This window comes from Ceraceosorus guamensis, assembly GCF_003144195.1.
Source record: "Ceraceosorus guamensis strain MCA 4658 unplaced genomic scaffold IE81scaffold_8, whole genome shotgun sequence".
NCBI lineage: Eukaryota > Fungi > Basidiomycota > Exobasidiomycetes > Ceraceosorales > Ceraceosoraceae > Ceraceosorus > Ceraceosorus guamensis.
Genome location: NW_020290003.1, coordinates 322048 through 343563, shown reverse-complemented (window position 1 = coordinate 343563; position 21516 = coordinate 322048). Strand labels below are relative to the sequence as shown.

At 56.5% G+C, this 21516-nt stretch overlaps 7 protein-coding genes across 7 annotated transcripts in view; 3 read left to right on the top strand and 4 right to left on the bottom strand.

The window, feature by feature from the left end:
* The first annotated feature begins 26 nt into the window (after positions 1-26).
* On the top strand, positions 27-1549 carry IE81DRAFT_320880 (60S ribosomal protein L23). Its single transcript, XM_025513167.1, has 4 exons — positions 27-384; positions 466-750; positions 992-1098; positions 1270-1549. The coding sequence occupies exons 1-4, from the start codon at positions 364-366 to the stop codon at positions 1376-1378; spliced, it is 522 nt and encodes a 173-aa protein (XP_025372069.1). The 5' UTR covers positions 27-363; the 3' UTR covers positions 1379-1549.
* A 94-nt stretch (positions 1550-1643) lies between these two features.
* On the bottom strand, positions 1644-3160 carry IE81DRAFT_320879 (Non-heme 11 kDa protein of cytochrome bc1 complex). The gene is made up of 7 exons (XM_025513166.1): positions 2953-3160; positions 2806-2856; positions 2660-2716; positions 2538-2559; positions 2345-2455; positions 2055-2091; positions 1644-1967 (listed from the first exon to the last, which is right to left on the bottom strand). The coding sequence occupies exons 1-7, from the start codon at positions 3088-3090 to the stop codon at positions 1943-1945; spliced, it is 441 nt and encodes a 146-aa protein (XP_025372068.1). The 5' UTR covers positions 3091-3160; the 3' UTR covers positions 1644-1942.
* A 4083-nt stretch (positions 3161-7243) lies between these two features.
* On the top strand, positions 7244-7783 carry IE81DRAFT_283795 (glucocorticoid receptor-like (DNA-binding domain); the record flags this gene model as incomplete). Its single annotated transcript, XM_025511576.1, has 3 exons — positions 7244-7358; positions 7466-7639; positions 7710-7783. Coding segments are annotated over 3 exons (363 nt in total), but the record flags the coding sequence as incomplete, so codon positions are not given.
* Positions 7784-8787: 1004 nt separating this feature from the next.
* IE81DRAFT_298480 (hypothetical protein) lies at positions 8788-11977 on the bottom strand. Its single transcript, XM_025512182.1, has 4 exons — positions 11079-11977; positions 10547-10996; positions 9212-10468; positions 8788-9130 (listed from the first exon to the last, which is right to left on the bottom strand). Exons 1-4 carry the CDS (start codon positions 11481-11483, stop codon positions 9032-9034), a joined length of 2211 nt encoding a protein of 736 aa, XP_025372066.1. The 5' UTR covers positions 11484-11977; the 3' UTR covers positions 8788-9031.
* Positions 11978-12977: 1000 nt separating this feature from the next.
* IE81DRAFT_345285 (hypothetical protein) lies at positions 12978-15601 on the bottom strand (the record flags this gene model as incomplete). The annotated part of the gene is made up of 4 exons (XM_025515898.1): positions 12978-14242; positions 14331-14843; positions 14937-15001; positions 15096-15601. 4 exons carry the CDS (start codon positions 15599-15601, stop codon positions 12978-12980), a joined length of 2349 nt encoding a protein of 782 aa, XP_025372065.1.
* Positions 15602-19203: 3602 nt separating this feature from the next.
* On the top strand, positions 19204-20521 carry IE81DRAFT_242568 (hypothetical protein). Its single transcript, XM_025511239.1, has 2 exons — positions 19204-19458; positions 19566-20521. Exons 1-2 carry the CDS (start codon positions 19272-19274, stop codon positions 20108-20110), a joined length of 732 nt encoding a protein of 243 aa, XP_025372064.1. The 5' UTR covers positions 19204-19271; the 3' UTR covers positions 20111-20521.
* Positions 20522-21135: 614 nt separating this feature from the next.
* Positions 21136-21516, bottom strand: part of IE81DRAFT_339798 (hypothetical protein) — a gene marked incomplete at its 5' end in the record, with an annotated part of 1531 nt that continues 1150 nt past the window's right edge. Inside the window, one exon of the mRNA XM_025515587.1 lies at positions 21136-21515. The remainder of the gene's footprint in view (position 21516) is intronic.

The window sequence follows — 21516 nt, the reverse complement described above, 5'->3', positions numbered from 1 at the left end:
GAGAAATCCTCAATCTCCAGTTGAGTCTCGAGTCAGGATGCTCGTAGCTCGTCGGTACTCGCGACATCTGCGACCCTCACATGTAGATGTACGCTTCTAACCCTTGGTCAACGTAGCATTCAAGATTGTTTCTACATTTGCCAAAGCGGATCAGATTCCTCTATCCTTTCTTTCCCTCTCTTCCGACAACCTTCACCTGGTGCTGCGTGTTGCGTCAAGGGGCCAGGTGCGCGCGCTGTCACAGGCGACCCTCCGAAACGAAACAGTTTCTCGCGTAAAGGACGTCTGCCTGCATTGTGTTTTGGATCGCAGCACCCTCGGCTCGGTGGTACATCAAGGCAGCTTCCGCAGCGCGCAACCAAAATGTCTCAAGGGGTAGGAAATGTGAGTTTTGCACCCTTTGGCTGCTGGCCTTTCACGCTCCAATGCCTGACCACACTGCGATATCTGCCCTTCTCTGCGCAGACCACACTCGCCTTCACAAGAGCTTGGCACCACGTCTCTGCGCGGGATCGGGTCCTAGGCAAATTAGCGGCGTCCATAGCGAACGTCTTGGTCGGCAAGCACAAGCCGAGAGGTGTATACGATCAGTCTTTGGATAGCGGCGATTATGTCGTCGTCACGAATGCTAGGCATGTGTTGGTGACGGGAAAGAAGGATCAGCAGATGGTGTATAGGCATCACACCATGTATCCTGGCGGATTAAAGGAAATTTCGTATGCTACGATGATGCAAAAGAAGCCCGATGAGGTGAGTCGTGCTTCCAGCGCAGCAGAAACGGGGCGGCGCATGCCATTGAGGTGAAGCTGCGAGGGAATGCGCGCATCAAGCCTTTGAATCAGAGCTGGACGGGATCGCATCACGCAGCATGTTGCAGGATCCAGCCGAGAATTGGAGATGAAGACTATCGCCTCTCGCACCCTACCATAGCACTACTCACCCTGCTGACGCTCATCCCCGCCTCCCTTCGTCCGCCTTCTCCAAACACCAGATCATCCGTAAAGCCGTGTCAGGCATGTTGCCAAAGAACAGATTGAGGGATAGGCGATTGGAAAGGTTGAAGATCTTTCCCGATGAGGAGCATCCTTACGAAGCAAAGTGAGTCTTCTGCTGCTGCTGCGCCAGTCATCCTACCACGAAGCCAAAGCTGGAGAGGGATTTGCATTGCTACCACGCATTTCCGCTCGCGATGGGCCGTGGCCGAATGGCTCACACCGACCCACCACTGACGCCTCGTGGACTGTTTTTTTGTTTTTTTTGCGCATTCAGCATCATCAAGCGCTACGATCTGGGTGATATCTTCGCAGCTGAGAGGGAACCTGCTGCCGCTTCGACACGAAGCAAGGTATCTGAAAGCGGCAGTACGCACACATCATGAGAGGCCACTGCGCGCATCTGCTTCGCACAAGCCGTAAATCACATGCGCGTCATTTGTCGTGCTCTGTCTTCGTGAGCTTGCAGAGCCGTAGGGTGTTGCGTCATCTCGGTATGGCAAAGGTCATGCGCACCGAGTGTGAGCAGGATGACTTTTACGGTGATTCTTTACCCCGAAACATCGAGCACGGCGCGGTAGGGCCTAGCGTGAGGCGCAATTTGCATGAGGCGCCGCCTCAGACACGACAAGGGATTCGAAGCTCGAAGCAGGTAGCGATTCAGAGGCATGATGCCACACCTTGTCGTCTTGCATTAACGACCACTGGGTTGCGAGTCAGTCCGCGATCCCCCACCGCGACGGATAAGGCGCACGCATCTCCATCCCGCTTGGCACTCGACAACGAATGCGGACTGTATGAACATCTCGATTTCGTAGCGCTTGCCGCAGCTCTCAAGACGATCGCATGGGTGCTCTATTTGCGTTCGGCACCGGATAGCATGCAGTACCAGACCAGATCGAAGCCTGTCGTCCTAAATTGGGCAGACGTGCACCCAGCATGGCGTGTGCTTAACGCAGCTTGCTAAAGATACGACTGTAGGCCAGAAGAGCGTCGCGCCGGACAGCATATCAGCACAAGATGCGAAGAACGAGCGCGAAGCTTCCGATGTTAGTGACTCACGGAGCGCTGCACTCTGAGGCGCAGTGTGCCAAGTGGACTGAGCATGAAGAGGAAAGCGAGTGACACAACGTCAGCAAATGTCGGATCAGCAGCTGAAATGTCTTCAAGCTGACGTGCGGCTCATTGAGTTGGCGGAGCTACGCAGAGCTAAAAGCTGGCCCCCTTCTGTCTGACCTTGCCCCTGTACATCACAGCTCTGCCACTTGGTCGACGTGCTGGACTTGTCAAGCAGTCTGCCTCTTCATCTCGATCCCCAGACACCGAAACCATTGACGCTTCCGCGGACTCACAGAACTCCTCTACGCAGTTTTCGTCCTTGAAGCCCTTGCCATCCTGCACTCTTTGCTGGCACTCCTCGAAGTGGTGCTTGGTAGGTGCGCAGCCTTTTGAGTTCTCGCATTCTGCAGTCAGGAGATGCACACGTGGTGCAGTGAGCATATATTGCCTCCTCCCTGTGTAAGCCTCTCAATGCTAGCGACTCACCTTCGTAGATAGCGGGGTACTCCTGCGCAAGTGGACCAAGAGCAGATGCCGCTCAAGATTCGTCAGATGATGTCCTCGCAGCATCATCGCTACGCTGTACGCTCGCCATCCTGAGCACTCACATCCTCTGGCTCCTCCTCCTCCTCCTCTTCTGCCTCGCCTCCTTCCTCGCCACCCTCCTGAGGGACGCAAATCGCCAATGGAGTGGACGCACTTGTCAGCCTTCCATTATTGCGCTACTAGCGCATTCTGCTTGTCGATCACTCACCTCGCCGCCCTCTTCTCCAGATTGCCCCTCCTCAGACTCTTCCTCCTTGTCCTATAGAATGTCGCATGACGCATGGTATCCTAGTCAGAGCTGTCCCTAGCCACCGCTCGCGGCTGAACTCCTTGCTGCGGTCCGACGAAGACTCACCTCGTCAGCGTAGACCGGAGTCATGAAGGAAGAGAAGGCATCGGACAAGGATGAGAAGAGCGAAGAGGAAGAAGAGGTTTGTTGCAGCTCCTCCTCCTGCACCTGCGATTGCTCGTTGTTGCAGTTACTGGACGACATCATGCCTTCGCCTGTGTTTCTGACGAGTGAGTGAAGGATTGTCACGCGTTGGGCTATTGTGGTGAAAAGGTATGAACAACTGGTGATGCGATAGGAAAGCTGTCAAGTGTTCGGCCCGTGACTTTCCAGTTCCCGTTTCGTGATTCACGATTCAGATTGTTGTGCGGTGTTACGTGGTGCGATCTGACCCAACGTGCACCACCCAGCAGCAGCCAGAACTTCCTTTCGCGTTGCAAAGGTTACGGTGGGTGCAGTGCTGCCGCCGCTCTCGCGTTGGGACCGGCAACCATGCATCCATCCACGCATCAACCACCGTCCAGCCAGCGACATGCGCTTGCTGACTATTCGCTCCCCTCTCAGCCAACCCAGCCGAGATCTGGACCTTCTTGGGTCAGGCGCGACCGGCGCGGGCCGACCTGCAAGCCACGTGGTGGGTCAGCTGTCTTCCTATGACCAGCGATACTCACGTGACCCTCTTGGATTTCTATGGGTCAAGCTCGAATTCAAAATTGGGCTCTTCACACCTTGGGGAGCACGCATCAGCAAGCGAGCCAGAACCACAAAGCCATCTTTGCGACGAATCAAGAATGTCATCGAGCGCTGCAGCCACCGTGTGATCTCAGGATCAAACAGCCTCTTGAATCAAGCATACACGCGGCCAGCCACCGTGTGACCTCAGGATCAAACAGCCTCTTGAATCAAGCATACACGCGGCCAAAAGTATGAAAGCTCTGCCACGTGGGTTTGCATCACGCGCGTACAGACGCGCGCGCGCGCGCGCGTGTGGGCTCGTAATCTGATATGCTTTTGATCCGCCGGCCGCGGGTGCAAGTTGCAAGCGGTGCAGCCGGAGCGGGGGGCCAGGTCGGGGCTTCTCTTCTAGCTCTTTCGTTGCATGTCCGTCCACCCCGACGAAGAAGGGCTTCATATTTCCCATGCAGCAGCAAAGAGGGGCGCTGTGAGCATACTCGAAGCTGCAGATTATGCGTATAGTGACATTGTCTGTCACTACACGGCATGCTTGCCGTGGCCCTGGAGCACTGCAGCACCTTGTTTTTTTTTTTTTTTTTTTTTTTTTTTTTTTTTTTTTTTTTCTTCGCAAGGCGACGCACGCGGCTCGACCCCCGACCTGCCAAGACAAGGTACGGGTAGTGACGCAGCTCGAGCTGCAGCTTCAGTGCATTGACAGTTGCGCAGTGCAAGTTCGGATCATGCAACCACACACAGTGTAAACTGCATGGGGCTGTATGCGGTGTTCAAGACCTGTGACTCGGCTCCTTTGACTCGCGCAGCACAGCTTCGGCGCTGCTGATCGGCGCAAGTTTGATGAAGCGAGGGCAGAAGGACGCACGGCTTTTTTTGCTGACCTGAGCCCGACTCACGCTCGTGACTCACGATCGACTCCTTTGAGCGCTTGCTTGGCCTTGACGACTCGTGAAGGAGATGAATGAGATGCACGCGGAAGAAGCTAAGAATCGTTAATTCCGCTTCCTCTTGCGGCTCGTCGCGCACTCATCGCTCACCTCAAAGTCACTTGCGATTCATGAACATTACTCCAACTCACATCACACTCCGCCTCGCCGTACGATACACGCCGTCTTTCCCCCTCCTCTTGAACATTGTCACTCTGCTCGCACGCAGCTCACCTCAATTCAGCTGCTCGACTATACAGGCGCAGGCTCCAGCGACGCACGCACGCACGCCTGCGGCCACGCGCGCGCAGAAAAGAAGGAAGATATCTGATCCGTTAGATAAAATCGCGCACGCGTGCGCAGCGCGCGCAACCGCAACGGCACCGCGCCAGATTAGCTTTGCCTCAGACTTGTCATTCCAAAGCTTGGGATCCTGAGCGGAGCAAAGTGTGCAAGCAAAGGCTCAGAAACATCATACGACAGCCGCAGTCAGGCAGCTCGCTGTGTAGCGATAGCCAAGCGGATACGAGGGGTCCCGATCGACGGCAAGTTTAGGCGCAGCTGCCTTGTGGCCCCCATGCAGCGATGGTCCTCCTCAAGATCAAGGGTGTGAGTATTCGAATTGCTGGGGCATGCCTCTCGCTGTCAGCGCCTTCTTCATGGCAAACAGATTAGCTTTCGCTGCACTTGTCGCTGGATGTGCTCAAAGCTGCAGGCTGATGAGAGCTGACAGAGGCATGGCTCACCTTGCCGCAGAACAAGCCCTTTGCGCCATATTCCACACTCGGAGATGCTTCGTCCATGGCTCAAGTCTGGCAAGCGACATCACATCACCCCACGCTCATCGAGCACGGAGAGCGGCTATCGAATTTGGGATGGAGAATGTGGGGAGTGCGAAATCAAACGGTAGACGTGAGTCTCGCGTCTGCTCTTGCTGAAGCTGCGCGAGGAAAGCGCGCAGAGAACCACTGACGCGCATACATTCGCTACTCACGCTACCTTTAGGCAACGGAGGACGAGGATGTGAGGAGCGAGGGAAGGCAGCATTTCGCCAAGCGTGCAAGGTACACTGTGGATGTTCTTGAGCGAAGCAAGGCCAAGCCTGTGCACCTCCTTCCTCTGCCCGAGTACAACGATGCGGTCGGCGAAAAGCTGCTCAGCGCTGCCCAGGCGCGACGGGCCCTGCTCGAGGAGCGCAGGGCTCAACGAGCGTTTGCCTCGGCAACGAGACGATTGCAGACCGCAACGGCGGTGTCGGGCAAGGGCAAAGAGCGGGCAGACTCCCTGGTGAGCAGAGCATTGACCTCGCTCTTCCTCATACTTAGCACAGACGTACGCTGACATTCTCCATCTCTACGCAGCCATTGCGTCGGCCGAGCGAGCGAACTGCCAGTCAGATGAACACAACGCAGCATGCCAAGCTATGGCCCATAGTCAAGTCGCCACCTTCAAATCAGTCATTCGGCGAGACGACTGGCTCTGGCTCCTCGCGGATAGCAGCTGCGCAACTGGATGAATTGACGTGGAGCCTGGAGGACATTGAAGCTGCCGAGCGAGACCTGGCCGCTCAAGGGACCGACTTGCAAGCGTCTAGCTTGATCACACTGCAAGAGATGAAGCGACAGGAGCTAGCCAGACAATGTGCTGCGCGATACCAACCGCCCACCAAGACCGCTCCTTTCGACGACGCTGGCACCCAAGCATCGGATCATGTCTCGCCTCGCAGCTTTCCTCGACACTTCGAAAATGCTTTTGCGTCGCAAGCTGGTCCTGCTTCCAGTCCTTCCGCTTTTACGCCCTCTGCCACTGTCAAGGATGGCAGCGAGCTTCAGCAGTACGTGGCGGGTGGCATTGCCGCGAATCAAGCACAGCCCGCACTCCATCCGGCCGTCTTGACATTCTTGACTCAGCTTGCTCAAGTGACTCAAAATCAAAGTCTACCGCAGCTTCTTCAGATCTTGTCGGGCCTTCAGGGGACTCAAGCCAGCGTAAATCAGCCGCAAGCATTGAGCGCAGCAAGTCCCGCTGGCTCTTCGTACAATGCAAACCCGTCCAGCCCATTCCAAGGCATTGGCAATGCCGTGCATACACAGCCGGCGCTAGGTAGATCTGCTCTTGCCCAGTCTCCGGCGTCACCTTCCTCCTCCTCCATGCATAGCGTGTATCAGCGAGATCGCCAAGGTAAAGAGCATGCTGCACACCGCCAGTCGTATCAGTCATTTGATATGTCCGCAGCAGCCTCGACCGACCCTCAAGCCGAGAGACAGTCTCTCCGCTCCTTTCCCCAAGGCTTGCGACTCGGCTCTTCATCGCGGTCGCGCGCGGAAAGATTCCAGCAGTCTGATCCTGGCGGACATGCACAAGCAGTGGACTCATCGTCCATGACACCATTCGCCTACTTTGAGTCACTGAACGGACCCATGCCCACGCCCGCATCATCCTCGAGCGTGCCCGGAACGCCGCTGGAATATGGAAATCAGTCCATGCCAGGATTAGGAGTAGCTTCGCCCGATAGCTACCGGCCCCGCACCGCCACCTTTCCAGGCCAGGCGTTCGGCAACGATCCCACCAGTGCTAGCCTCTCGGATAATCAACATACGAATCCAATCGCTCCCCCACACTCCAATCCAGCCTCTGGTCTGATCGGTGATTGGAAATCTAGCCCCCAGACACTCTTTCCACAAGACGGCTCTGGCGAAGGTGATGCTGCTGGTTCACCGAGCAACAGCAATGCTGGTGGCAATGGAAAGTCCGAATGCTCCAATTGCGGCGCTACGTCGACGCCTCTGTGGAGAAGAGACGCCAACCTCAAGTTGCAGTGCAATGCCTGTGGGCTCTATCTAAAGCTTCACAAGGGTGAGTCGAAGTTTGTACCGCCCTAGCGTATCTATGTCGGGGTGGGACTGAAAAGGATTGTCTTTTGTCGCCAGTCCCACGCCCGCACGCTCTCAAGCAACGCCGAGCCGAACGTGTCGCCAAACAAGCAGCAGGCGAGAGCAGCGGCGCAACCAACACCTCGAATGGAGGGGACGAATGGATCGGCATACACGCGGGCGCCTCGTGTGCAAATTGCGGAACATCCACCACACCCTTGTGGAGGAAGGATCCCGATGGGAGAATCATTTGCAACGCTTGTGGTGAGTAGCTGGCGCGCTTGCCCGCCGCGTCGAGCCGAAAAGACTCACCCGCCTACCTCTTGCGTTCCAGGTTTGTACTACAAGCTTCACAATGCGCATCGACCTGTGACGATGCGCGCTGATGTGATTCGCAAACGCACGCGTTATGACGACCGCCGAGGCACGAACGCGGGCACGACGCCATCAACACCAAAAGCCGAGTCGGTGGGCTACGCTAATGAAAATGAAGGCAGGCCCTCGGAGACAAAGCCTGCCAATGAGGATGGCACGTCGGGCAATGGCGCTGCTGCATCGCATCACTTTGCGCACTCTCAGAAGCGCAATTCTTCATCGTTGGCTGCGGAGACCAGCGTCTTTTTGCCACCGCAATTGCTGGATAGCCAAGCGTGTCCCATGGGAGCGTGGGGCGAGGCTTGCTGCCAAAATCTCCCTCAAACGGCTCCTCAGTCTTCGGACGTCATACCAGCTCTAACGGCGTCCAATTCGACCTCTACCTCTGCTAGCATAGCCGAGGCACTCCGATTGCTGGTATCCGCAGGGAGTCATCTCCCCCAAGGACTGCCTCAACAGCAGCAGCAGCAGCAGCAGCACGGCAGTAGCGCGTACACTGGCGCATCTCTTCCCGCTGACTGGGCAGCCAGTCTTGGCCTCGGCACGTTGCTAGAGAATGCAGCTTCGGGAGCAGGAGCCAACAACAGCGTCAACATTCCTCACCACAACTACGCATTGACAGGTGGCGCTGTGCCAGGCACTAGCAATGCCACGACGCATGGCGCGATCGATGATCAGGCTCGTAAACGCCAGAGGATAGAGCATCTTGGCACCGCTGCTCCTGCGCCGTCTCCTGCCATCAGCTCTCCATCCGCTCCACCACACGATCGACCTCCGTCAGAGAACAGCCTGCCACAACCCCTCGACGAGGCTTGGTGGGCTTCTTTGCAGGGTCACCACGACCCTGTGGTACAAGGGCCTACGTATCCCTATCAGGCGGACGAAAGACGCAGCAGTCCGCTGCAGCGCACTCAAACACACTGATCTCGAGCGGTCGCATAGGCATTGCGCCCCGACTGTAGAGATCAGAGGCAATCAAAAGGGACCGTCATGTACTATATCATGTGTAGGATCCTGCAATCATGAATGCAACTTGGCACTCCTCGTCACGTACCCTGAAGCTTTACGTAAAGCATGGATTGGGGCGTGTCGTAAGTAATGGTAATAGCACAGAGCCCAGACCTAGGTGCTTGTGTGCACCGGCCATCGACAGGACGACAAAGCTTTGATCGAATCGACGCTGTTCAATGCGTGCCGAGCCTGCGTGGTCTTTGATCCTCCTTTCCCACCCTCATCTCATTTGCTACTCTCCGCCTTGTCTCTCTGTACCTTTCGTAATCGTCACGTCAATCTTGTCGGTGTCCCACTTTTGCCCGAGTACGCGTACCAAGCTATGCCCACGGCGAACAGGCTTGCGGCAGCCATTGCCGCCGGCACAGGCTGCAGAAGAATCAGGAGAGCATTGTGATGAGTCAAAGGGCGTGCGGACGCGTGCAAGTCCTTTTGGAAGCGCGCACTCACCTCGACGGATCCATTCTTCGACAGCATCGCCAGGAAGGGATTTGATTTGAGACCCGCACTCGAGCTGGCACCCGCTCCAGCCCGAGAAGAATGCGATTTGCCAGCGACAGATCCAGCTGGGCTGGTAGCAGCAGTGCTCGTAGGCTCCGCGGACTCGCCGCTGGCACTGGAGCCCACGGATCTAGTAGCCTCGGATTGGCCGTCTGCCACACCTCGACTCTCCGCATCGTCGTCATCGTCGTCCGTCGAACCTTCTTCTAGATGTGACTGTGTATACAACAGCGACCTCAAAACGGGGTTCACGTGCCGCTTGCCAGCTCCTCGCTTGGCGTTCTTTGAGCGAGGTGAGCTGCCTCGCGATGAGGTGGAGGCTGAAGGCGAACGTCTCACGCTTGATGTGCTGGCTATCTGGGCCTCCGATTCCAAGCTAGCGTTAGCTTGATCCCAAGCCTGCACCACTCTTCGCATCTGCTCCCTTTCGTCTGCCCATCCTTGCCTCTCTTTGGTCCAAGCAGCTTCAAGCGTTGCGCGCCATTCCGCCCAACGCCCTTCGAGGGCGCTAACAGCCGCACCTTGAGCACGCTTCTCGCTCTCGACCACCTCCTTCTCGAGCGTGGCCATACGCCCTTCCAGCGTGCGGACAGCCTCGCTGGCTGACGCGTGCTGAGCTTGAAGTCCTCGTCCCAGCGTCAGCGCCTCTTCGAGTTGGCCCTCCAGCGCCTCGAGCCTACCAGAAAGGGCTTGATTTTGTAACATCAATGCGGCCGTAGTTGTGTGCGGGGGTTCATCAGGGGGCGCGCGTGGCCCTTCGTGCTCATCCTCCTGGCTGCTAGATGAGGCGTCCAGGTCATGCAGCGCCTCTTCTCCGCCCGCGCCATTAGATGATGGCGCAGCTCGAGTCTGAGCAAGCATTGAACGGGGTGATCTTCGACCTGTGGCACCCCCAGTGACGGTGTCCATGCTGGCAATGCTTGCGCCGTCATCGAAGTCTCCAGCAAGACTCTCGCCGCTCACTGAGCTGCCCCTGCCTGCTGCAACTTCTTGGATTTGCGCTTTCATGCTATCCACTTCTTGCTTGATGGACTCGTGCTCGGCCAGCACACTCTCTAGGTTGCGGATCTTTTCGACATGTTCTGCAAGACTGGCCTGAGTGCTTGCAAGCTGCTCTTGCAATGCAGCCACGCTTGTTGAAGGGGCGCTGGAGTCTGAAGGATGTGCTGGTACCATGTGCTGGTAAGGAGGGTTCTGCATCGGTGGCTGTAGAGCATTATGACGCCAATTTTGAGTTCAGCATTTGAGATGCCGCGCACACGAACAGACAAAATGCGAACTCACCATTCCGCCTTGCATCGTTTCACCGACCTCGGTGATGGCGTGCGCAAGCCCGCCTAGCTCTGAGGAGTGATCACGACTGCGCTGAAGCTCGCTTTGCAACTTCGAAAAGATGTGTTCGAAGCTCATGCCGCTCTTGCCGCGTCGAAGTCCGCCTTCAGCGCCCGGTCCCATACCACTACCTCCCATCACTCCTCCGTGGCCACCACCTCGATAAAGGGAAGCAAAGTCGCTTCGCATACCCAGCGCCTCTTCAGCTGTGATTACGAGGTAGACACGCGCTTCCACCTTGTGGTGAATAATCGTTTTATTGTCATCGCCCACAATGTCGATACCAAACTCGACCAGGTCTTCGTTGCGCAGCTCAAAATTGGACGACTCCTTGCTCTCCTCGGACAAGCGCTGCTTGTTGATAAAAGTGCCGTTCGAGGAGCCGACGTCCTTGATGAAGATCTGCGGAAAGGCTCTGGATGCGTGAGCCCCGAATGTGTCGAGTGCGGACGCGAAAGAGGCATCACGTAACGTAGCGACTCACCTTGCCATCTTGAGACCAGACCTCGGCATGGGTGCGACTCAGGACTTTGCTGTCAAAGAAACCGTTGGTAGGGTGCGGCACGGTCTTGTTGTTCGTTTGCCTTCCAATCTTGACTCTATTGGCTGCGCTAGGAGGCGACAGGCTGATTTGCTTAGGTGCGAACGTGTCGTTCAAGGGGTGAAGGTGTAGTGCGGGATAGACGAGTCCAGCGGGTCCGTGATTGTTGCCGTTCTGCCCATTGAGTGAAGCCGCACCATTCGGGTGCCCTCCAGCACCACCTGCAGCATTCCCACCATTGTACGCCGCTTGCCCTCCACCGATCCCACCCTGAGGTCCTGTAGCGGAGGGCGCCATAGGAACGCCTCCGAATGCTTGCATAGGAGATGCGTTGCGTATTGCTTGCATGCGCAGACGAAGCGCTAGACTGGAGCTGTGATGTCGCTATAGGTGTCACTCGCTGGAGAGTCGCAGTGCTGTCCGAATGTGATGCGTGAATCGTTCGAGGGTCGATACTGAGACGAGGCGTGTGTGCAAGGGTGGCAGGGGCGGTTGGGGGCGCATGAGGCACCGCGATCGCCAGCGAGCCAATGACGGGGGGCGAGTGAACTTGTTCTTGAAGTCACAAGGCTTTTTTGACTCGAACAAGTAAGAAGAGTATCAGTGAAGGTTGCGACTGTAGAGGTGTTGGGCAGACAGTCAGGAAAGCAGAAAGATGATGATGACGATGGTTCGGCCAAGTGTTGCTAATGCTCGATCGAAGTCGGCACATTCTCCCCGTGGAGATGGCAATTGCGAGGCAGGCCTTGCGCCGCTGTGCGATGATCAGCGCGCGCTCATCCATCTCCGCAGGGCGTGAGCTGCGAGACGAACTTTAGGGAGACCTGCTGTATACCGGTGCGGCATCAACGGTGCGGTTTGGTGCTGCGTGGCGCAGCGCGTGACTTCGCACAAGTTTGAGTCGCGACCAGTGCGCGCTCGCGCTCGCCCGCCTGCATGCATGCTCTGCTGGATCGCTGGATCATGCATCATCGATCGAGCTCTTAAATTCTGTCGCGCGCGTGATGACTGATCTTACAAGGTAAAGATTAGAACAAACCTTGTTGTTATCGTAGTCAAGCATAATCTTGAATGAGTTCGGCTGCGTCCAAACGCGCAAAAGAGTAAAGTCCTCCATCTTGATTTGTGAATTTCAATTGTAAGTCTTGCGAAAGTCTGAAATCTCAAACAACATCGATCTTCTTGCTCAGCGGTGGGAAGTCATGGGCTACGAAGAGTCACGATGAGTCGAGAAATGGATGAAATCGTCGATCACGCAGTCAAGAGTCTGTGTCTCTGGACTCGCGCGAGCGACCATTGAAAGCCTTCGGGTCAAGATAACGATCACACGGCTAGATCGCAACCAGAACGTGACACTCTTCATAGTCTACAACCCTGAGTGGTGACTCTGAATCGACGCCGAGCAACCCGCTTCTTCGTTCTGGTGTCTGAAATCTTGCCTCGTAGTCATCCTAGATTTACTCGAGTGCTGCGACTTCAAGGAAAACACGGATCCCCCCAAGCGATCGAGTCCGATCGAGCCGATTATCACAAGCCCAGCTCACACAAGCCTGACACGACCCTGTGGATAGCAACGACATCGTCGACAACTTCATGCATTCGGCTTCGACGACGACGGTACAAGAATGGGGTATACTTGTCGACAAGCAGCGACTCGACTTCGGGTGTGGGACACTTGAGTACATATATGTGAGGCAGAGGGAGAGAGGAAAGAAAGCACCAATGAAATATGTACAAGAGTAAAATAAGCGAGACAAGAAAGGTGAAGCATTTAGCTCCCACATTCTGCCGGGGATCATGCAAGACTCGTGACGAAAAGCGCTGAGTTGAGCGCTGGCTCCTTCAAGGACCTTGCCAAGGCACGCGACCTCTTCGAGGGCTCGACTCGCCGCGTTGCGCATGATAGTTTTCATCCTGCTCAGCAAGCGGGTGCGTGTAGCCTTGATGTGAATGGGCACGTGGATGCGCGTCGTGTCCACGCTCACCGCTGTATTCTGTCTCTCGACCATAATCAGAGATGCCGCGAACGGGTGGCGGTCGAGAATCCTGAGCCAGAGTGCCGCGAAGTGGCGGCAGTCGACGATCCCCCAAATCCGGGATCGGTGGCATAGCGCCCGAGAAAGCGGAGCGTGGAGAAACTCGAGCCATTGGATCGCTGACCGATCTGTCCCGGCTTGCGTGCGGCACACTCAGGTAGCCGTCTTCGTCGATGCCACGATCCATTACACCGTGATGAGATGGTCTAGGTGCGCCTCGTACTCCGCCTGCGTGTTGTCTGAGATCGGACCGTAACGGCGCTAGAGCAGGAAGTCTGGAAGGACCGTGCCTTGGAGAGCTGTGATAGCCGCTGCGAGATCCCTCACTACCGTCTTCCATAGAAATGTAGCTGGAGCCAGAAATGTTGCGAGAACGATGGCTACCTTGCGGGGTACTGTGCTGGTATTGGTATGACCTCGTCTCCGAAGGGCTAGGCGGACGAGATCGACTCTGCGCCGGAGGGGCAAACGCAAACGGCAATGACGGACGACGCGTTTCCGAGTGTGTCACCGACTGTTGAGCAGGCGAACCAGAGTACGCCAGTCCACCGGAAGGATGGCGTGACCTACCGCCGTGACTGTCCTCGGGATGAGCGTACTCTTCGCGGACTGGTCGAGAAGCATACGTCGGCCTATACGTCTCCTGCTCGCGATGTGGTCGCACCATTGCAGGAGGAGGTCCGAAGACTTGGGAGGCAGGAGGTCGTCCCTGCATCATCATCGAGTAGCCCTCGCGATCGTAGCGGCGTTCGTGCGCATAAGAAGGGGAGTAAGGGTATCCTCGCGAGTCTCTCAGCTCTCCGCCTGGAGGTAGCATCCGGTCGGCTTGGCGGCTGTAACCACCATCGTGGCTGAGAGCATCATTCTCGTCGCTCCGAACTCGCTTCTGGTCGCGCCACGATGGATCGTCAAAGTAACCATGAAGACCCGCACCAGTCTGCCCGTCAGAGTCGTCGCTGTAGTCGCCGTCTTTGCGTTTGTTGCCCGCTCGACCTCTCCGAAGGCGTGGGTTCTTGCGAACACGGACCTTCAGACCCTGATCAGCGAACGACTTTGATAACAAGGTCGACTCTGTGAACAACGAGTCAGCGAGCAATCAGGCCTGCGTCAGTGCTATCTTCCCTCGAGGCGTCGCCAGACGCGCGCGCGCTCGACTCACCCTCCATGCCCGGAAATCTTTTGGCTGTGAACACGTTGAATGGGTCGGAGAAGATAGACTTGCAATGGTGAACCTCGTGCCCGATCGTCTCGAACAGACAGAGCTTGAGGCGGTATCGGCCATCGACTCGTATGCTCAAGTCAGGGAAGACGAAGAAGCCTTGATGGCTGCCATCGATGTCCTTGAGGTGGTACAAGCAGGAGACGCAGCTGCCGGTAGTATAGCGCGTCTTGCCGTCCTGCAGCAGGTGCAGCTCCTCATCGGTCTCGGCATCGGCGAGCATCGCATACATGAAGTAGTAAGGGTTTTCTAGATACCACGCTTTGTCTTCCCATCCTTCACCCCAGTCGGTCATGACCGGAACGCCGCGTCGAACGCGCGAAGTGCTGCCACCAGTGCCGATGACTTGACCGTAGCTGCTCTCGGAGGTCATTTGAGCAGAGCCTGGAGGTCCATCGTGCGTGATGACGCGAAGTTGGATGATCGGTGCAGGGTCAATAGGACGTCGATCGGCTGTGACGAGGCGAGACAGCAGACAGTAAGAATTAGCTTCATTGCTGTAGCAGACACAGAGATCAGTCCAGCGCAGCATCGCTAGGTACTCACCCTTCTCGCCGACGCCGCACATCCGGGAGTGCTTTGGCTGTTCGCGAAGCGTCAGCTGGTATTCACTGGGTGTGAAGAAGCAATGGAAAATCCAGTGTCACAGATCAGCGTCTCTGCAGGGTTTACGCGTTGACAACGCGTAGCGTGACATCAACTCACATGTTTTCTCTCCCAGCTGTGATCTGAGAAACGGCAGTGTATTGATAAGCGACGCTTGCCCCCTCGCTTGAATGGTTGTCTGCTTGAGCTACGGCGCTTGGTGCTCCCGTGCTCGTCGAAGGGCGTTGACTGTCTCGCATCCTGGGCCCGGTGCTTGACGGACTATTTGTTCCGGCTGTCGCAGGTCTTCGATTCGCACTACGAGATTCAGAAGTGGCGGGTGGCGACGTATCAGCGCTTTTCGCCATGTTGTGGTGGGATACGGCGTCGTCAACTGCCATTGCGGATGGCAACGCTGAGCGTGGCTCCTCGCGTCGTGGAGAGATGCTGCGCCGCTTGGCAGGTGGAAGGGAAGCGCCCATCGATTGCTGCGGACCGGAGAGTAGATCAGACATGGCGAGAGGAAAGCGGCCTGGCCGCTGACGAGGCACAGCGATCTCTTCTCCACCTTCCCTCGCGGAAGGGCTTCGAGATCTCTTCGTACCACGTTCCTCGTCCGTGGACATCTTGAAATGCTGATGGTCGAAGTCGTCAGGTGGAACCAAGTCCAGATCGCTGCGAGATGAAGGGCCAGGACTAAAGTGCTTTGGCCACTTCAAATCAGAGAGCGGTTGGGCGATTTGATGCATACGTTGCAGAAGGGTGGAGGACGCGAAGGATTTTCAAGACTCTTGCTGGCTCGGGCGATCTTGGTGAGCAGCGCTCGCAGCTCTGCGTTTCGACAGCTGTCGCGGCGCTTGTCGCTGCCTGTGATGGTATTTCTTTTCGCTGCGAAAGGTCAAAACAGAAGAGTGAACGTGGGTCAATGAGCACTCTAAGATATGCGGTTGCGTCTTGAGCGGCGGGCCGCGCGTGAGAAGCGTTCCTGACCCGCGACCGCATAGGAGCATGACTGATCTCGAGCCCAAGGAGATGCGGCCTACAAGCGCGACTCCTCCGACTTTCGCAACTGGAACTGCGATGTCTATGGTAGCGGCACCTCGCACAAGCCAGCCAGCTATTCAGGCCGAGCCGGCGCATAGCTGGGCAGAGCGTTTGCTGCACCGCAGAGCACTGTTGACTGAATCCGATGAAGTTTCTGCTTTGCTGACCTTGGCCCCTGACGCGTAACGCGCACGTACCGTGTTGGGGTGCTGCTTCATCCGTGTTAGGGCGCATGTACATGTACAGCAGCAGCAGGATGGAAGCGTCTCAAACCTACGAACGATATTGACGCAGGTCCGAGAGGATTACTCGATTTGAGCCAGGCATCATGTCCAATCCCCGCGCAACTCTGCAGCGAAGCCATCCGTAGCCCGGCTGGCTGAGAATAGGAAAGGTCGCGCGGGGGGTTTGCTATCTGAGACAAGTTGGCCTTTCCCACGAATTCGGACGCTCGCTCTAGACACAATCACCTCGCGGTAATTACTCCATCAAGAACAGAGGGCGATCGCGGCAGTAGGGCAGCAAGGGGCGCAGCGCGACGGGCAGGCTTCGTGATCTACTGTATACCACATAGCTGTGTATAGCTGCTGCCCAAGGGCTCCCCTCTGCTCTCCAATGCTATGCAGCAGGATCAGAGTCAAAGTCATAAGTCCGCGCCCGTGTCGGGAAACGTGGCACTCGATGCTCGTGTCTACCCCGAAACCGGGCCCTGGCCCTTTTCTTCTCCTCCGCGCAGCCATATGATCATCTCGGGCCGGCAATCTGATTGACAACGCTAGTGCCGAGCCCTTGCAAGTTTTGATAGCCCGTGCGTATGCGCCCTTCGACTTGAGGAAAGATGCAAACGCCTGCTCTCGGTGCGGATCCCCATATCAGGAAAGGCAAAATGACGGTATCGCAGCGAGGTCCTCCTTCGCGTCAGAACGACACGCAACTCGAATGCGTGAGGCACCTTTCTTTCCTCGCAAATGCTCCATCGCATGCGACCGCAGAACAAAGCACCTTCCGCGACACGAAAGGCTGTGGCGAGCCTGTGGGTGGGTGTGATAGGGCCGGACCGTCTTCTTCGAAACAGCAAGCAGTCGCAGCAATCATTGGCTTCCGTACCGCTGAATCAGGGCACACTTGCGTCACTGTTCCGATCGCGATGCGGCTGGGAGCCGCTTGCACACCCACACCCGCCTGCAGTGCCTCGTTTCTAGTACTCTGATCGAGCAAGCATACAACGCCATCGACTCACTTTCCGACTCTTGATCAAGATTGCCGAGCTCTGCCGGATCGAGGACGCCAGATGAGATACCGACTTGTGAGAGCGCAAATCTAAGTCGAGATAGCCCAACGCCGACCTCAATTGGAAACGCGCAGAGCGGCCAAGTGGAGGGTCCTGCTGACGAAATCGCGATTGAGGCGGCCAAGGTACCGCGGTTGTAACGCGGTTATGGCAGGGCGATGCCACGGTAGAGGATTGCGGCGTGTTGATGTGACGAGCGGCGAGACGCTCTGCGTGATGGGTTTCCGATGTACTAGTGGCGCTTCCGCAGCACGTGCGCAGGCCCAGCAATTGGAGGATATGTATAGCTTTGTCTTTGCTCTCGAAATGGAGAAGGCCCGCAAGTCGGCTGGACCGCCAACAAAGAGGTTGTTCGAGTTTCAGGCGGTGCACCAGAGCAAGCGGCGTGTCTCGATGTGGATGACAACAGGGTGGTGTCCGGAGAAGTAGCCTTCGCTATCGTAATGACGAATGATTGGGTGGTACGCACTGATCGGTGCAGTGGTCAAGCGGGCCCGAGGGTGCTAGGTGGAATGGCAAGACTTCAGGTGAAGACCAGCAAGAGGAGCGTCTGACTTGGATGCGTCTGTCCCAGATAAGGGATTCTGCGAACCGAAATGTGGATTGTTGGGAGGTGGATGGGGACGAGGAGGACAAGGAAGGAAGAACGAGCCCGGAATGTGTGGTGTGGAGAGTCGTGGCGACATGCAGTGGTCTTACTCGCAGGCGTGCGATGGCCGCATGGAAAGGCTGAGCAGCATTTCCCATTCGCAGCACATGTATCCTCAGCAAAAGGCAAATTAGCTCGATGGCCGATCCGTGTCTCTCTTTCGGTGCAAAAGGCCAACTCTGGCAGGGTACCGTCAGCTCTCTTGGTCGGCTCTTCTCTCACGCCATGCCTCGTGCAGCTGGATAGTCCGATGATTTCACTAACGTCCCGCGCTGATCCAGACCATGCAAGCTTCCTGGACTCAACGGCGCACTTTGACCATGCGTCCGCTGCTGCATGTGCTGCGTGAGTACCTGTATGGCAGCGTGGTGATGAGGCTGCGTATGGCGCGGGACATCACAAGGGCAACATGCGAGACGGCTTTTTGCTGCCCTTAGCCGTTTGGCGGTCTGAGACAGCTCACAAGCAAATTGCAGCCTTTGCCTGCTGTGCGTGCATCAGCAGCGACCTTCGTCGGACATGCGTTCGCGAGGCTGAATACATCCACGCGGTATCAAGATGATGCACCATCACAAGGAAGCGAAGCGGTGCTGATACCATGCTGCTCCCGCATGGCGACCATCAAAAATGGACTTGAGGCGAGAGCCACCTCAAGGTCTTGCAGCTTCGCGCGAACGAGGAGAAGCGAGGTCTCGCGGGCGTCAGCCGTTGCTGCATGGCGACAAGCGAGAGAGGATGTCTGATCCAACGCATGTCTCACACGGGACAGAGCAGGTTGATTGCCAGGCATACCGTAAAGTTAGCGCAATTTCAAAACTTCCGTCACACGTCAATGCGCGGCCAGCACGAAGGGGGGGCAAATCGCAAGCACCATGCAGCGAGGGGTCGTGGCCAAAGGAGCGCAGCGTCGAGGCCAGCAGGCCACCACGTCAGGTCGCAAGGCGTGGCGCCGTCCCTTTGCTCTAAGAAAGCGGATCAAAGCAGAACGAGATCTGAGACAGACAGCTGCGAAGCCTGGCGGAGAAAAGTCCCTGGTGGACGAGGTGGCCTTTGGGCAAGCTATACGGCCAGAATCGCGGCTGCTGTGCAAGCAGAAGCACATCGACGGTGCTGCATGCATGGGTGCGACTGCTGCAGATGCCCACTATACTTGCTCGGCAGCAGCTGAGACTCGAGGCTCTCACTCAACGGAGTAATCTGCACAGCAGCAATCGGCGAGAGGAAGCGCCGAGGCGCCGATACAACTTGATGTCAACCCCGATTCGCGGTACACTGCCTTGAAGGCTCGGCCAAGTCCATTGGGCTTGTGCGGATGGGAAATGCGGCCTTGATGGGCACTGGCGTAGATCTCATCAATAAAGGACGAATCACGATTGGAAACCACGCGGTCGAAGGGTCGCTGCATGGCTGGGCTGCGATCGCACCACATGCTCCGCTCTGCGCCCTTCAACATGATCGTGCGCCTTGGTCCATCGAGGACGAGGCATGCGACACCCGTGGTTCGTATCCATCGCTACGGAACGCCATATGGTCGACTCAGCCATTGACTCATCGTGCGTCTCGTCCTCTTTCACATTGAAATTTTCTTTCGTTCCACTTAGCCCAGGCTGGCTCACAGTAGCCGAGATCACCATGCAAGAACGCGAGCACGTCCTCTGCCATGGCTGCCTTTCGCGACTTAGACACGCATATCCTCAGAAGGTGCTGGCGGGCCACGTAGTAATCCATGCCTCCACGGCAAGGGACGGCCACCAGGTCGATTGTCTGGCGCAAAGCTCCTACACAGAACTTGCGATTGCCGCTAGGGGCTGCGTGGGAATATGCACAGATACTCCCCTTCATCCCCTCATCCGCATTTTCAAGACCTGCGCGACAGACCGCAGACATGTAGGCAGCTCATTCACGATCGGCCTCTCATTACGTGATTGCGCCATTCGTGATGCACGAACCTTGCACACCCATGGTCGAAGACCGTCACTATCCGCCAAAGTTCATTGGGCGCGAGCTCGGATGCTGCGGATCAAGGTGGGGCGTGCCGGGGCTCCAGCTCCTCCTCCCGCGTTGCATTGCGCTCGAGCTATCCTTGACCACAGCTTTGATGTTCAGTCAGCGTACCGTAGGAGCGAGTCCAAGTCATGGTACGGGAGCTGAGGTCGTCGGACTTGGATGGACTCGAAGCATCAGATGAGTCGGTCAAGCCCCTAGCTGCAACCTCTTTCGCCTCTCGCGCGCGATTTCACATGAGCTTTCTCCGAAAGTTAATTGCGCTAATGCAAGTCTGCGTCGGTCCACGAAGCCTCACGTTTCATGCTTCATCAGCAATCTGCAGCAAGGCGAAGCTGAAAGCTGCTTTCCGAGGCCGATTTATGACATGATTCAGATACCCCGACGTTGGTCGACCATGCAGCAGGCTGTGCCCCCGCTTAAGCCTCCGACAAGGCAGGAAGCGCCTGCGGAGACATCCATCTGCGACGCACGCACGTGCTGTAGTGGCGCTTTTGGTCGCTTAAATGAAAAAGCCACCCGTAAGGATACAGGAGTAGAAGAGACTTATAATTGCTGAAAACCGCGAGGTGCCTGCGCGGGGGCGATATACAGTCGGACAGCAGCTTACAGGGCGCGAGGGCGCCGGGGCAACCCATCCGACGACCTCCGAAAGCCGAGATCTGGGGCGTTTTCGTCATCGCTGACACACTCTCAGGGATGTGGAGCGCGCCTTTGCGGGGCCCTTCGTGGACCATCTCTAATCACAATTCTTCTCTTGCTCCTCACCGTGCTTGCGCAAGCAAGCTTGCAGCTGCAATCTAGCGCAGCAGCAATCTGCGTGCAGCGATGCGGCGGAAGACGAATCGAATTCACACCATCGCTTGCGACTTGCGCCATGCAAGCATGTCGACTACAGCTTCGTCGCCGCTCCTTCAGCAGCAATCACGAATCCTACAATCAGAGAATCAAAATCGAGAAGCCGCGGGTAGAAGTCCGGTCCGCCCATTCACGCGCACCAACTCGTGCCGCGGCAAGCTCAATCAAGAATCAGACTGCGCGAGCGACGCTAGTCGTTCATGGCGCGAAGTCGATTGCATATTGTGTGTGTGTGTGTGTGTGTATTCGTTTTGAAGTTTCCTTACGTCAAACCAATTCAAGTTAAACGAATACTATCATCATCATCATCATCAAGTCAAGTCAGACAGGGCTCGGAGAATCCAGTTCGCCAGAGCATTGCATGCATATATGCTCGCGACTTGTAGATTGATTGATGAGACGGGCTTAATTGCGACATTCTTGATTCAGAGCCTCGCGCGTACATCAGCGATACATCACTGCTGTATCTGTGCTGGTGGTAGCGCGCTGCTGCTGACGTCCGTAGCGTCGGAAGAAGTCCCGAGGCGGCGGTAGCGAGGATTCGACGTTGACAAATCGTCAATGCCCGACTTGCGCAGCTCCGTCCGTGTACACATGTACGTAGCGACGTTAAACGAATACTACCATTACCATTACTTTAAACGAATACTACTACTACTACTACTACTACTACTACTACTACTACTACTACTACT

Bases quoted from the DNA above. Each gene is read 5' to 3' on its own strand.
- IE81DRAFT_298480 (XM_025512182.1), bottom strand. From the start codon at position 11,483: ATGCAAGCAATACGCAACGCATCTCCTATGCAAGCATTCGGAGGCGTT. The intron at 10,997-11,078 runs GTGAGTCGCTAC...GCCTTTCCGCAG, and splicing joins TCTGGTCTCAAGATGGCAAG to ATCTTCATCAAGGACGTCGG. The intron at 9,131-9,211 runs GTGAGTGCGCGC...ATTCTTCTGCAG, and splicing joins CGAAGAATGGATCCGTCGAG to CCTGTGCCGGCGGCAATGGC.
- IE81DRAFT_320880 (XM_025513167.1), top strand. From the start codon at position 364: ATGTCTCAAGGGGTAGGAAAT. The intron at 385-465 runs GTGAGTTTTGCA...TTCTCTGCGCAG, and splicing joins TGTCTCAAGGGGTAGGAAAT to ACCACACTCGCCTTCACAAG. The intron at 1,099-1,269 runs GTGAGTCTTCTG...TTGCGCATTCAG, and splicing joins GAGCATCCTTACGAAGCAAA to CATCATCAAGCGCTACGATC.
- IE81DRAFT_320879 (XM_025513166.1), bottom strand. From the start codon at position 3,090: ATGTCGTCCAGTAACTGCAACAACGAGCAATCGCAGGTGCAGGAGGAG. The intron at 2,560-2,659 runs GTGAGTGCTCAG...CCACTTGCGCAG, and splicing joins AGGAGGAGGAGCCAGAGGAT to GAGTACCCCGCTATCTACGA. The intron at 1,968-2,054 runs GTGAGTCACTAA...TCTGGCCTACAG, and splicing joins GCCTCAGAGTGCAGCGCTCC to TCGTATCTTTAGCAAGCTGC.
- IE81DRAFT_242568 (XM_025511239.1), top strand. From the start codon at position 19,272: ATGGGAAATGCGGCCTTGATGGGCACTGGCGTAGATCTCATCAATAAA. The intron at 19,459-19,565 runs GTTCGTATCCAT...CACTTAGCCCAG, and splicing joins CGAGGCATGCGACACCCGTG to GCTGGCTCACAGTAGCCGAG.